General features: G+C 37.5%; 1 protein-coding gene across 3 annotated transcripts in view; it reads left to right on the top strand.

Annotated features, from left to right (window-relative positions):
• The window catches only part of UCHL5 (ubiquitin C-terminal hydrolase L5), a 60,501-nt gene extending 44,827 nt beyond the window's left edge, over nucleotides 1-15,674 (top strand). For all 3 annotated transcript variants that reach the window (XM_069074454.1, XM_069074453.1, XM_069074458.1), the window contains one exon: nucleotides 15,558-15,674. In XM_069074454.1, the coding sequence (XP_068930555.1) occupies nucleotides 15,558-15,659 (102 nt within the window). In that variant the 3' untranslated portion in view covers nucleotides 15,660-15,674. The remainder of the gene's footprint in view (nucleotides 1-15,557) is intronic.
• The last annotated feature ends 217 nt before the right edge of the window (nucleotides 15,675-15,891 follow it).

Below are 15,891 nucleotides of genomic sequence, written 5' to 3'. Positions count from 1 at the left end.
TTTATAAAACAAATCATTTTATTAAGGGGGTTTGTTCTGTGAAGTTTAGATTCAGTCAGAAGACTGCACTTGAGGACCTAGAGGGCCATGTGGCCTCGAAGCTGCAGGTTCCCCACCCCTGTATCTAGTTTCATTTTCAAATGCTCTTGGGATGATATAGCTTAGCTGGTTCTGACACTAAGCTTTCTGTAGACCCTTTCTGCCCTCCGCTTTTGTTTTCTATTTGAATAAAATGTCTATGATGTGAATATGATTTCTTGATGTCTCACCAGCTCTCATGTGTTTATGAGCTCGATGTGGATGATTTACAGATCCATATATCCCCTAAATAGCCCCTATCTCTTCCCAGAGCTTTACTCATGCATCATCAACTGCCTATTGGACATTTCAAACTTGATGTCCTAGAGATATCTTAAATTCAGTATGTCCAAAATTGAACTCCCTCTCTCCCCAAACTTACCCTTCTTTCAAATTTTCCTACTTCTGTCAAAGACACCACTATTTTTCCAGTCTCTGAGACTTCTAACTTGACTTCATCTTTGATTCATTATTCTCATTCATTTCACACATGCAATCATATGTTAAATATCATTTCTATCACCATGACATCTCTTGCATCTAACCCCTATTTTTGCTCACAGCCACAACCTCTCACCCAGATTATTACAACAGCTCCTTAACTGGTATCCCTGTCTCAAGTCTCTCCCCACTTCCATTCATCTTACACATTATTGCTAAATTGATTTCCCTTTAGTGAAGTTTTGACAGTTACACTCTACTCAATCAATTCCAGTGACTCCCTATTGCCTCTAGGATAAAAAGCATGAAAATATATAAATAAATAAAAATATTTATATTTTAAAGACTTTACAACTTGATCCCCACCTATTTTTTTGAAACTTATTTTATTTTTCTCCCCCTCCTATACTCCATCATCCAGCCAAACTGGCTTTCTCTCTGTTCTTTACATGTTACCCTCCATCTCTTGTCTCTGTGCCTTTACACTATCTCCTATCCCTGGAATACACTTATCTCCAATCCATCAAATCCCTTTCTTCAAGATGCAGCTTGAGGGAGGCAGAGCCAAGATGGTGGAGTAGAAGCAGGGACTTGCTTGAGCTCTCCCCCAAACCCCTCTACATACCCATAAAAAACAACAAATTCTAGAGCCCCAGAACCCACAAAATGACAGAGGGAAACGAATTTCCAGCTCAAAGACCACCTGGAAGAGTGACAGGAAAGGTCTGTTGCACCAGTCTGAGAGAAGAGTGGAGTCCAGCACACACTGGGCCCCAGCAAATCTGAAGCAGGCCTCAGGGCACTGAATCACTGGCAGCTGTGGTGGTTTCCAGACTTCTCAACTCACAAACACCAAAGACAACTTAGAAGGTCAGTAGGAAAAGTCTGTCGGACCTGGGTGAGAGAGGAGCTCAGGCTGGTCCCATCCCCAAGGCAGCAACAGTGGAAGCAGAAATGGCTGTTTCTGGAGCTCTTGGCCCACAGATGGTAGGGAATCCAGCTACTGATCAGAGAAAGACTGCAGAGTGCCACTCTTTGCTAGCAGTGAAGCAGAATTCTTTTGCTGTGCCTGTGCTTGGATCTGGGTCACAATCCTGGGTAGTGGTTCTGGGACAAGAAGGAGTGCTAGTGTGGCTGAGCTTGTGGTGGTGGTGGAGAGGAAATCCTCCTCATAGTTCCAAGGCAAAAAAAAAGTACCTGTGGTCACTTACGGACTAGAGCATAGGCCAAGAGAGGAGCAAACACCTCTTTAGGTCATACCATTTTGGAAGAGCTGAAAACTTATAGGTCCCTAAAAGTATCTCTGAAAACAGCTGCACAAAACCTCTGAAGCTTGGGACAGTACACTCTCCACACTGGAAGCAGAGTCCTACCCTAACTAAATGCTCAAAAGTCATAGTAATTGGCTGGGAAAATGAGCAAACAGTGCAAAAAAAACCCCTCAATATAGAATTTTGCTTTTGTGACAAAGACAATCAAAATATACAACCAGAAGAAGACAACAAAGTCAAAGCTCCTACATCAAAAGCCTACAAGAAAAATATGAATTGGTTGCAGGCCTTGGAAGAGCTCCAGAAGGATTTTGAAAATCAAGTAAGATAAGTAGAAGAAAAAATGGGAAGAGAAATGAGAGTGATGCAAGAAAATAATGAAAAACAAGTCAACAGCTTGCTAAAGGAAACTCCTAAAAATACTGACAAAAATAACACCTTAAAAAATAGACTAACCCAAATGGCAAAAGAAGTCCAAGAAGCCAATGAGGAGAATACCTTAAAAAGCAAAATTGGCTAAATGGAAAGGGAGGACCAAAAGCTCACTGAAGAAAATAATTCCTTAAAAATTAGAATGGAGGAAACGGAAGCTTATGACTCTATGAGAAATCAAAGAATTATAAAACAAAACCAAAAGAATTTTTTAAAAATAGAAGATGATGTGAAATATCTTATTGGAAAAACAACTGACCTGGAAAATAGATCTAGGAGAGATGATTTAAAAATTACTGGACTACCTGAAAACCATGATTAAAAAAAAAAAAAGAGCCTAGACATCATATTTCAAGAAATTATCAAGGAAAACTGCCCTGATATTCTAGAACCAGAAGGCAACATAGAAATTGAAAGAACCTACTGATCACCTCCTGAAAGAGAATCCCAAAAAGAAAACTCCCAGGAATATTGTAGCCAAATTCCAGAGCTCCCAGGTCAAGGAGAAAATATTGCAAGCAGCCAGAAAGCAACAATTAGAGTATTGTGGAAACACAATCAGGATAACATGACATTTAGCAGCCTCTACATTAAAGGATTGGAGGACTCAGAATATATTGTTCCAGAGGTCAAAAGAGCTAGGATTAAAATCAAGAATTGCCTACCCAGCAAAACTGAGTATAATACTTCAGGGGGAAAATTGATATTCAATGAAATAGAGGACTTTCTAGCATTCTTGATGAAAAGACCAGAGCTGAATAGAAAATTTAACTTTCAAATACAAAAAGCAAGAGAAGTATGAAAAGGTAAACAGGAAAGAGAAATCTTAAGGGACTTATTAAAGTTGAACTATTTATATTCCTACCTGGAAAGGAGATATTTGTAACTCATAAGACCTTTCTCAGTATTGGGGTAGTTGGAGGGAATGTGTGTGTGTGTGTATGGACAGAGGGCACAGGGTGAGTTGAATATGAAGGGTTGATATCTAAAAAAAACTAAGGGATGAAAGAGGAATGTACTGGAAGAAGGAAAAAAGGGAAAGGTAGAATGGGGTAAATTATCTCACATAAAAGAGGCAAGAGAAAGCTTTTACAATGGAGGGGAAGAGCAGGGAGGTGAGAGGGAATAAATGAACCTTACTCTCATTGGAATTGGCTTAAGAAGGGAATAGCATATACACTCAATTGTGTATGGAAATCTATGTTACCCTACAGGAAAGTAGGGAGGAAAGGGATGGGGGGGATGGTAGAAAGGAGGGAAGATTGGGGGAGGGCATAATCAGAAGCAAACAGTTTTGAGGAGGGATAGAGTTAAAGGAGAGAACAGAATAAAGTGGGGAGGGCAGGATAGGATGGAGGGAAATATAGCTAGTCTTTCACAACATGACTATTATGGAAGTGTTTTGCATGACTGCACATGTAAAACCTATATTGAATTGCTTGCCTTGTCAATGAAAAAAAAAGTTTTACAAACAAATGTTAAAAATTATTTTTACATGCAATTAGGAGATAAGATACACAGGCAATGGCGTATAGAAATCTATCTTGCCCTACAGGAAAATAGAAGGGAAGGAGATATGGGGGAGGGAGTGTATAGAGGGAAGACAGATGGGGAAAAGGGGTAATCAGAATGCATGTCATCTTGGAGTGGGGGAGGGGAGAAGTGGGGAGAAAATTTGGAACTCAAAATCTTGTGAAAGTAAACATTGATAACTAAAAATAATTTTTTTAAAAAGAGCAACTTGAGTACTTTCCTGATCTGCTTAATGGCTAGTGCCTTGCTTCTCAAACTGACTTCTTTATATTTAGTCTCTTCATATGTTTTCTGCATATACTTATTTTGGTCCTTGTATCTCTGTTAGAATATTAAACTCCTTCTGAGCAAGAATTATTTCATTTCTTGCATCTGGAGCACCAGTAGCTAGCATAGTGCCTAATGCATAATCAGTGCTTGATAGAAGCTTGTTGATTATTTATTGACCAATAGGTTTAAAATTTTTAGTAATATTAAAAACTTTAGTCTTTTACATTTCTTAAAATCAAACCAATTTTCTGACATATTTTTCACTATTTCCCCTTTTTTCAACCGGAGAATATTGAAGTAACTGATTGCCAATGTATATATTTTTACTTGGTTGACTACAGCAGATGTTGACATATAAGCTGCAACTATCTTTATAATGATCTTTTTGTTTCTTATCCTTATGGACACTATAAAGTATGTAATTTAATGTCTTTGCACACATAATGCAACCAATTCAAGGACTTCTTTATTTTCCTTTTTAAGAAGATCCCGTGAGTGTTCATTTAAGTAGAACTTAAAGTTCAATACTATTGATAATATTTTACCTAGATATTAGCAAAGCATTTAACAGAGTCTCTCATGCTATTCTTGTGATTAATATAGAGAAAAGAAGGTCAGACAGTAGTAGAATTAAGTGCATTTGGAAGTGGTTAAATAGCCAAAGATCAATCATCAATGTGTCAAAGTTAACTCTGAAGGAGGTGTTTAGTGGAGTGTCCCAGGGATCTGTGACTTTTCCCATGCTATTTAACATTTTTTTTTAAGCAATTGGGGTTAAGTAACTTGCTCAAGGTTATACGGCCAGGTGTTTCTGGGTGGGTGCTAAGTGTCTGAGCCCGGATTTGATCCCAGGTCATCCCAACTCTGGGGCCGGTGCTCTTACTCACTGTGCTACCTGGCCACCCCTGTTTAACATTTTTTATCCATAACTTAGATAAGTCTCAGATTCTGACTGAATATAAGGGGGAAAAACCTTGCTAATAGAGTTATTAAAAAGTAGAACAGGATACTCAGAAGGTGATGGAGAGGTCTTGAAGTAGATGCTGAATGACACTTGTAGATATTAGAGAAGGGATTCTCTGTTGGGTATTGATTAGATTAGATAGCCTCTGAGGTTCCTCCTAACTTGGAGATTCTATGATTCTGTGTTTTCCTGTCATATCTTCCAGTTTCAGTATCTACTTCATAGGGTTGTTGTGAGAATCAAATGCAATAACACATGTAACACTGCAAACTTTACAATTCTATATAAAAGTTAACTATTACTTCATTTGTAACAATGTCATACCTTGTTATACTAATTAGCTTATTTTAGGCCTAGGGTTTAATGGCTTAATATAGTTATCCCTCAGGACCACATGGATCCCACCTCTACTGCTTTAGAGAATTTATAATAAGCAAAAAGTTAGGAGTACAATAACTACTATTCCAAGTCTCCAGTTAGGAAAATTCTTAATTTAAATGTCGGTTTGGCTCTAGGTTTAAATTTCTATTTATATATACTTCTAGTTAACCCCTAATCACTTTGTGATTGAAGCAAAATTCAATTTACAAGAAATTTTTGGAAAAAGAAGCAGATTATATTATAGTGTCAGTTAACAGACAGATAATATCAGGAGGGAAGCTGGGGGAAAGAGCAGACCTTTTCTTAGAACTTCCCTCAGTCATTGAAGAGGTTATAACTGGTGGTATGATCCCTAGGCTTCTGCTCTGGCATCCATGTAAGACCAATGGCCCTACTTAATCTCTTTCTCTCTTTTCTATTCTAACTGAGGTGTGCTGATTTCAGTTCTTTCCTTATCACAAGAATACCAATATTGATATGATTCATTTCCCAGTATATCATTGGAAACACACTTTATATTTAGATTAACTACAGGTAAATTCATGTTTATTGAAGTCTCATTATCTGCTTCCTCTTCCACCATTCTGCCACCAGAAGCAGAAAGGAGTCACATAACACTGATGGGAGTATTTAGTATTTTTCTTTTTATTTGCAGGTTACACTGGATAAACAGTTCATCATTTAGGGGCCAGCCAGTTACTAGTGATGAAACCCTCTATATTTAACTAGGCTAATCTTAGAAAAGTACTCACAGTCTGACCACATTTGAGACTTTTCCTACTTGGAAGAGGCTTCTTCCAATGAACTCCATTTACATAATCTTCTAGAACCCACATCAGAGTGGGGTTCTAACATAAGGTTTATGCCCCATACTTGAAGTCAGAAAGAGCTAGATTTGATTCCCGCCTCTACACTTACTAGCCGTGTAACTATGGGCAAGGCACTTAAACTTTCCTTATCTCTAAAATGGTATAGCAGCAAGCACCCTGACAAATCCAGGGTGGCTACCAACACAGGTATTTAGATCTGCTTTTCTTTCTTTTTTTTTTTTTTTAAAGCAATTGGGGTTAAGTAACTTGCTCAAGGTTACACAGTTACATGGGTGCCAAGTATCTGAGGCTGGAACCGATCCCAGGTCTCCCAACGCTAGGACGGGCACTCTCACTCACTGCGCCACCTGGCCTCCCCTAGATCTGCTTTTCTAAAGGAAAGCAACTCAAAATGGGTTAACAATCTTGCTTTAATCTAACATATGTCATTTACCTAGTTCAGGGGGAAAACGTCAGTACCCCGAACTTCAGAGAATACAGAGGTTACAAGCAGACAACAAATACAGAGAAACATATCAGCAGACAGGCCTCCAACTCTCTGACCATTACTTCCATACCTAGTCAGTTACCAGAATGGGAAGCATCAACATCTGGGTTTTCAAAGCCAGGGGGCTCCATGGCTGCCCAGAGTCTCATCTGATGAAATCACACAACACTTCTCAAAGTGAGACCCAAAACAAAGCCTCACATCAGAGTTTATATAGCCTTCTCTTGGCTCAGAAAATGTCACAACCATCTTGACCCACTGCCCAATCAGAAAGCAAAAAGGTGTGGGCATTCCTGAAAACCAAGCCTCCCTGCTACAGGCTCCATGTGACCACATTTAGCCTATTAGGGGGCAGAGTATATTTTCAAATCAAGGAATGTTCTCTGAGTCACTTAACCCTATCAAAGGGCCTAGGGGCAGGGAAGATCTTAAATTCCCATTCCTATAACAAATGATTTTAACAATAGCTACAATGTCTCCCTCTTAGTGATGTATTAAGACTCTAAAGAGATAAAATGTACATAAAACACTTAACAAGACTGAAAGTGATACTTTGGAATGTAAACCAGTTGGGATAAATGGATAGATCCATCTCAAGGAACTAGAGAGTGCTTAGAATAGGACATAGTATAGGAGGGCAATAAATAAATTATTCTGATGTGTGTACACTTGCATGTGTGTGTGTGTATTTGTGAGTGTGACAAACTGATTATTATAAACAACTTACAGACTCGGTGAAAGGTGAAGAAACTTTTAAGAAAGTATTGCTGCCTGCTCTCACAGTGCTAACCAAAACGTGGGAGCATGAATAAACATAGGCCAGGCAGAAATTTGAAGCATTCATACATTTATTGCATGGACACCAATCAAATTTCAAATAAGCATCTGAGGGTCCAAGTTTATATACCATAGCTAAAGCACTTACATCATACATTTCTCATGGGAAACTTCACATAGTTTATTACATGAGACGCCTAGCTTGCAACCTTTAGCAGGCCATTCCCTTGGGGCACTTCCCTGCTTACTTGACTCATGCATCACTACTTTATCTATATCGCTCAAGTGGCCAGGGTTTCAGAAACAGTCAGAATGTTCAGAGCCTCCCTTGCACAGAGGGAGGATGAACAAAGGGTGGTGAGTCAACATGCTGAGACACTGGGCCCAAGCAGGTGGAAACAGGCTCAAGGGGGTCCTTAGCCTGGATTCATGTCCATGGTAGACCCCTCAGAGCTAACAGCCTTGACAGCACCCTTTACAAAGTATGTTGAAGTGGAAAGAACACTAGACTGCAAGTCATAAGATGAGTTCTGATCTTTACTCTGCAAATCATTAGCTATGAATCCTTAAGTAAATAATCGTCATCATACAATAAGAGTTGAGACTTCCAATGCCAAGATGGTAGAGTGAGAAAGGAGCCCTCTGAAACCCTTCCACTTCAGAATTGATCTAGGAACAGGGAAGCAGCTTACTAACACAGGAGAAAAGGTCTGTTTCAACAGCGCAGGAGGGGAGTAAGGTCCCAGAGCAGCTGCAGCTAGCCAACCTCACAGCAGCAGCAAGGCTCCAAGCCTGGAGCAATCCACCAGGGAGGCCCTGCCTTCCTGCAAACCAGTAGCCCCCTGGGCAAGTGAGTTGCCACTCCACTCTCAGCATAGGCCACCAGAGAGAGACCTTGTCCCCATTGCTGCCCAGTAGTGAAACCCTGCCCCAGGGCTGACCAAATCCTGTCTCTGGGGCCTACCAGGAGACACCCTGTTTCTGCATCAACCCAGCAGCAGGGCCCCACCCCTGAGGCAGAGCAACAGCAAAATTACTCCTCCAGGGTCAGTCACCAGAAAGACTCTGTTACCATAGCAACTCAACAGTAAGGCCCTACCCCTGGAGCAGACCAGCAGCCAAACCCCACACCCAGTAGAGGTCAACAGGCACATGACCCAGTACAAGCAAGATGGGAAGCTTACCCTCCAGAGAAAGCAAGTAGCTAAGCCCTGAAGCCCAGTGAAAGCCAGCAGTAAGACCCAGAGCCCCAGAACAAAAAGCCTGGGACAGTGCAGGACCAGAGCTCAACTGTCATATAAGAACACATAATCACAAAAAAAGGCAGAAAACAATAAGCAAAAAATATGCAAAAAAGAGCTTGATTATAGAAGGTTACTATGGTAATAGGAAATATCAAGGCATAAACTTAGAAGAGAATAATAGTGTCAAAATGGCTACATGTGAAACCTCAAAAAAAATGTAATTTGGTCTTGGGCTGAAAAAGAATTCCTGGAAGAACTTAAAATTATTAATTTTTTTTGAGGGTGGAAGGCAGGGCAATTGGGGTTAAGTGACTTGCCTAAGGTCACACTGCTAGTAAGTGTGTCGAGTGTCTGAGGCTAGATTTGAACTCAAGTCCTCCTGACTCCAGGGCCGGTACTCTATTTACTATGCCACTTACCTGCTCCTTAAAATTATTTTAAAAATCAAATTAGAAAAGTAGAAGAAAAATTAGGAAAAGAAATGAGAATAATGCAAGAAAACCTTAAAAAAAAAAGAGTCAATAGCATGGGAAAAGATATACAAAAATTTACTGAGAAAAGTAACTCCCTAAAAAATAGATTTGGCAAAATGGAAAAGAAAGTACAAAAGCTCAGTGAAGAAAATAATTCCTTAAAAATTAAAATTGAATGATTGAAAACTAATAACTTTATGAGATATAACAAAACAAAATCAAAAAAGTTAAAAAAAATAGGAGAAAATGTAAAATTTTTCATTGGAAAAACAACTGGCCTAGAAAATAGATTCAGGAGATATAATTTAAGAATTATTGAACTACCTGAAAGCCATGGTAAAAAAAAAAAAAGTGTGGCCAGCATCTTTCAAGAAATTATCAAAGGAAACTTCCCTGATATATTGAAACTAGAGGATAAAATAGAAATTGAAAGAATCCACTAATCACCACCTGAAAGAGATCCCAAAATGAAAACTCCCAGGAACACCATAGCTAAATTCCAGAGCTTGCAGATTAAGAAGAAAGTATTATAAGCAGCCAAAAAGAATTAAGATATCATAGAGCTATAGTCAGGATTACACAGTAAAGAACTACAGGGCTTGGAATATGATATGTCAGAAGGCCAAGGAATTAGGACTACAACCAAAAATCATCTGGCAAAATCTTTCAGGGAAAAAAAATCGACATTTAATGAAATAGAAGAGTTTCAAGCATTTCTAATTAAAAGATCTGAGCTAAATAAAAAATTTGACATCCAAATACAAAACTCAAGGGAAGCATAAAAAGGTAAAAAAAAGAAATATGAAAGAGAAAACACAAGAAATTTAATAAGATTAAACTGTTATATATCTCTATGTGGCAAGATAATATTTATAACTCTTAACAATTTTATTACTTCAAGAGCAATTAGAAAGAGCATATGTAGACAGAGGGTGTGTATACAAGGTGACTTTGATGGAATGATACTCCAAAATACAAAATAAAAGTGAGAAATAAAATTGCAGCAGAAGGGGGAGGTGGAGATAAAAGGCATGAAGGAGTTGTTATTATAATAATAGAAGAGGGGGAGACTGATAAAAAGGAGAGTGTATTGGGGAAGGTGATCAGAAGTAAATTTGTGAGGAAGGGAAATGTGGGGGGCAAGAAGGACAGGGGGTATAAATAAGTGAAAAATAGCATTGAGGGAAATACACAGTTATCATAACTATGAATGTGAATGGGATGAGCTAACCCCTAAACAGAAATGGATAGCAGAATGGATTAGAAACCAGAATCCTGCAGTATATCATTTACATGAAACACATTTGAAGCAGAGAGATACACACAGGGTAAAGGTAAGGGACTAGAACAGAATCTGTTATGCTTCAGCAGAAAGAAAGGAGGGGTAGTAATCGTGATCTCAGAAAAAGCAAAAGCAAAAATAGATCTAACCAAAAGAGATAAAGAAGGAAACTTATTGAAAGGTACCATAGACAATGAAGTCATATCAATACTAAACATATATGCACCAAATGGTATAGCATCTAAATTTTTGAAAGAGAAGTTGAATGAATTACAGGAGGAAATAGACAATAAAATTGTACTAGTGAGGGACCTCAACTTTCCCCTCTCAGAAATAGATAAATCTAACTAAAAGATAAACAAGGAAGAAGTTAAGGAGGTGAATAAAATTCTGAAAAAAGTTAGATATGATAGATCTCTGGAGGAAATTGAATGGGAATAGAAATAAAATATACCACTTTCTTAGCAATATATGGTATTTACACAAAAATTGACCAATAATAACTTTACAATCAAATACAGAAAGGCATAAATATTAAATGCATTCTTTCCAGATCATAATACAATAAAAATTACCTTCAATAGTGGACTGTGAAAGGAAAGATTAAAAGCCAATTGGAAATGAAATGATTTAATCCTAAAAAGCAAGTACATCAAAGAACAAATCATAGAAACAATCAGTTGTTTTATTAAAGAAAATGACAACAATGAGACTACATACCAAAATTTATGGGATGCAGCCAAAGCAGTACTTAGGAGAAAATTTATATCTCTAATTGATTGCATCAATAAAATAGAAAAAAAAAGTAGATCAGTGAATTGGGCATAAAACTAAGAGAAGCACAAATTGAAAATCCCAATTAAACACCAAATTGGAAATCCTAAAAATCAAAGGGGAAATTAATAAAATGGAAAGTAAGAAAACCATCAAACTAATAAATAAAACTAGAAGCGGGTTTTATTAAAAATTAGATAAATCATTGGTTAATTTGATTTTTAAAAGGAAAGAAGAAAAATTACTAGTGTCAAAAATGAAAAGGGTGAATTCACCACCCATGAAGAGGAAATTAAGACAATTGTTTGAAGCTATTTTGCCCAATTATATGCCAATAAATTTGATAATCTAAATGAAATGGATGAATATCCAATTACCCAGATTAACAAAAGAAGAAATAAAATACTTAATTAACTCAAGCTTGGAAAAAGAAATTGAATAAGCCATCAATGAACTTCCTAAGAAAAAATCTCAAGGACCAGATGAATTCACAAGAGAATTCTACCAAACATTGAAATAATAATTAATCCCAATACCACATAATCTATTTGGAAAAAAAATAGGTGAAGAAGTACTACCAAATTTCTTTTATGACACAAATATGGTGCTGATACCCAAACCAGGAAGGTCCAAAACAGAGAAAGACAATTATAGACCAATTTCCTTTATAATATTGATGCAAAAAATTTTAATTAAAATCTTAGAAAGAGATTATAGCAATATATCATAAGGATCATGCGTTATGACCAGCTGGGATTTATACCAGGAATGCAGGACTGGTTCAATAATAGTAAAATGATTGGCATAATTGACCATCAATAAAAAAATCAACAGAAGTCATATGATTATCTCAATAGATGCAGAAAAAGCATTTGACAAAATACAATACCCATCTCTATTAAAAACACTAAAGTGCATAGGAATAAATGAAACTTACCTTAAAATGATAAGTAATATTTGTCTAAGACCATCAGCAAGCATTATCTGCAATGGGGATAAGCTAGAAGCCTTCCCAGTACAATCAAGGATGAAGCAAGGATGCCCATTATCACTTCTATTAGTTAATATTATACTCAAAATGTTAGCTATCACAAGAGAAGAAAAAAAAGGAATTAGAATAGGCAATGAGTAACAAAACCATCACTCTTTGCAGATGATATGGTGTTATACTTAGAAAATCCTGGAGAATCAACTAAAAAAACTACTTGAAATTATTAACAACTTCAGCAAAGTTTCAGGATGCAAAATAAATCCCCATAAATCATCAGCATTTCTATATATTACCAATGAAATCCAGCTTCAAGAGAAAGAAAGAGAAATTCCATTTAAAATAACTGCATACAATATAAAATGCTTGGGAGTTTACCTGCCAAGACAAGTCTAGGAACTATATGAACACAATTACAAAACACTTTTCACACAAATAAAATCAGATCTAAACCACTGGAATGGCTAAACAAGCTGTGGTATATTATTGTAAGAAATGATAAGTAGGATGATTTCAGAAAAACCAGGAAGACTTACATGAATTGATGCAATGTGAAGTGAGCAGAATCAGGAGAATATTGTGCACAGTAACAGCAATATTGTTCAATGAAGAATTGTGAATGACTTAGCTATTGTCAGCAATATGATGATCCAAGACAATCCCAAAGGACTAATGAAGAAACCTATCGTCCACCTCCAGAGAAAGAACTGATATTGACTGAATTCAGACTGAAGCATGCTATTATTCACTTTCATTTTGTCTTTTATTCAAGTCTTATACAAAATGACTAATATCAAAATGTTTTACATAAATGCACATGTGCAACCTATATCTTATTGCTTGCTGTCTAAAGCGAAGGGCAAGGGGAGAGATGAATAGAATTTGTAATTAAAAACTTTAAATAAAAATGTTTAAAAACTTAAAGAGAATAAGAGTTGAGAGGAACATCAATGGTCATTCAGTGTCATACATAAAGCATGAATTCCTTCATGAATCACTTGCCAAGTCTTGATTCTTCCTTCACAACGGCGTCTCTACTCAACTCACATCCCTTTCAATTCTCAGATACTTCAAGTGACCTTCTTGCTACTTTCCTTGGCTCCAGTTTTGCTCCATGTTCCTCTCTTCTACATACCTCTATGAGTAATCATCCTAATTTATAGACTGTTACTTTCTGCTCAAAACCTCCATTTGTTCCCCATTTTCTACAGATATCCAAACCCATGAGCTAAGCATTTCCAGTCCTACATAATCTAATAAGGGCCCACCTTTCCCAAGCAAGCTTAATCTAAAGTGGGAGACAATACACAAAAGGAAGCAGAAACTTGGGGAGAGGCAGAGAGAATATGACACCGGGGGAAACCCTGCACAAGGGCATTTTGCTCTGTAGAACTCAAACCAGGATGGTCAGCAGATGCAAAATGGAGTCTGATTTCTGTCCTCTATAAAGGAAGGCTCTGGAAGGAGTACTCTGCCTTCCATTCAGAGAGGAGAGAAGCTGAGGAAAGTGGTGTCAATCAAAGCTTGAGTTAGAAGAGTGGTGGTGAGTTTAGAAGTGATGACCTTATTCTGGATGTTCTGTGGAGCTGAAACCAGATAGGGCAGCAGATGCAAAATGGAGTCTTATCTGGCAACACTCTTCTTTCACTTCACTTTATTTGGTCCCATCTTCTTTCCCTGTAAAATGAGAAATGAGAAGGCTGAATTAGACATTTGTTAAAGGTCCCTCCTAGCCCAAACATTTATGATTCCATTATATGATTATTTATACAAATATAACATAAATCATACTTTCTATAAGATGTGTAACTTTAATAAAAAGGTACTGGATTTGTGTGACATTTTTTAAATCTCTTTGTTACATTTCCCAATTTTATAATTTGATATGATCTGTAAGTCCGCTATTAATGGATGGATTAAACATCAGCCTAAAGCTGCTTTTTCCTATAAAAGCTGTGGCTTTTTCATTCATAGACTGACTGAATTCCACAACTTTAAGTAATTTTGTTTGATAATGATGAGCTAATATTTTGTTTTGCACTTAGAAACATCTGTAACATATATATCACTTTAAAGTTTACAACATACTCTCCTCATAACAGACCTATTATGCAAACATTTTTCATAATTTACAGATTAGAATACTGTAGTGCAGCAAGGCTAAATGACCTCCATGATCACACAGCTACTAGATGTCAAAACTGGGATTCTACCCTTTTTTTTCTTATTGAGTCCTGTGCCAAAAGGTCATACTGCCTTTCCTACAAAGCAAACCCTTTCCTAGATGCTTAGTATATTTGCTTGTTGATTATTTGGTGGGTGAGATGGGAGAGAAAGGAGAAGATCACAAGATATTCTTGTGATGCCTTAGGGATCATTTAGTACAACCCCCTGATTTTTCACATGGGGAAACTGAGGCACAAAGCAGCTAGTTTGATTTGTTCAAGGCCACACAGGTAGTAAGTAGGAGATCCTGGTGTATTCTTGTCAACATTTAGTCACATGAATGACCACTCAGTGTTTTAGGACTTAAAAGAATAGAACAATAAGATAGCTCACATTAATATAGCACTTTAATGTTTAAAAAGTCACTCAATATTCATTATTTAATTTGATCCTCACAAAAAATCCTGTGAGGTAGGTGCTATAATTAGCTCTATTTTACAGATGAGGAAATTAAAATTTATAGAGTTTGTCTAGGGTCACACAGCTAAGTGTGGGATTTGAACTCAAGTCTTCCTGACTTGGGGCAGCTAGGTAGGGAAGTGATAGAGCACTGAGCCTGGAGTCTGGAAAACCTGAGTTCAAATACAGCCCCAGGCACTTATTAGCTGTGTGACCCTGGGCAAGTCACTTAACCCTGTTTGCCTTAATTTCTTCATCTGTAAAATGAGCTAGAAAAGGAAATGGCAAACTCCCATATAGAATGCAATTAAGAGAGTGTCAGTAACTGCCTATCAACTTGCTTTCTCATCTCTCTAAAGTATTTATGAGAATAATCTACATGCCTATCAATGGGATTCTTGATAAGAATTGACAAGTGCCTTTGACTGCAGTCTGTAAACACATCAGGTGGTTCATAAAGGAGGACCCTAGATCCTGGCCTCCCTGGGGCTTTGGACTTGGATCCTGTAGAATGACTTCAATAACTGCCTCAATTGCACTGGCTTCCACTACTTTGACTGGGTGCTAGGAAAGCTCCTTGTGGGGTGCAGTGAGGGAATGGACTCTACAGCTGCATCCAGCCTGTTCCTGCTTTGCTGGGAAGTGGGGTGAGGCAGAAGGAGGAAGGGCATGCAGCTTGTCTACATATCACCTATCCACTGTTACAGATTCCAGCACCCTGGCTGAGCCTTTTGGAACCTGACCTATACCAAACAGGGACTCTGGACCATAAGACTGGGAGCCCTACACATGCTCTGAGGCAGACCTGAAACCAATTACATCACCTCCTATTCTATTGGGATTGGTCTTTAACACAGCGGAGCATCTTGAAGCTGCACCTTCCCACATAGACACTTCCAATCATCTTCAATCACTGATAAATAAACAGTAATCAAATATATAATTACCTCTTCTGTATCTATTATTTTAAGTCTTCATAGATTAATCAGTATACCTAATATTGGCCCATAACTTTTCTAATATGGTTTTATTCAAATTATT

The sequence above is a fragment of the Petaurus breviceps genome, unplaced genomic scaffold, assembly GCF_028583685.1.
Source record: "Petaurus breviceps papuanus isolate PSGF00001 unplaced genomic scaffold, PetGlider_PUasm1.0 90895, whole genome shotgun sequence".
In the NCBI taxonomy this organism is placed as follows: domain Eukaryota; kingdom Metazoa; phylum Chordata; class Mammalia; order Diprotodontia; family Petauridae; genus Petaurus; species Petaurus breviceps.
This window is presented reverse-complemented; position numbering and strand designations above follow the sequence as displayed.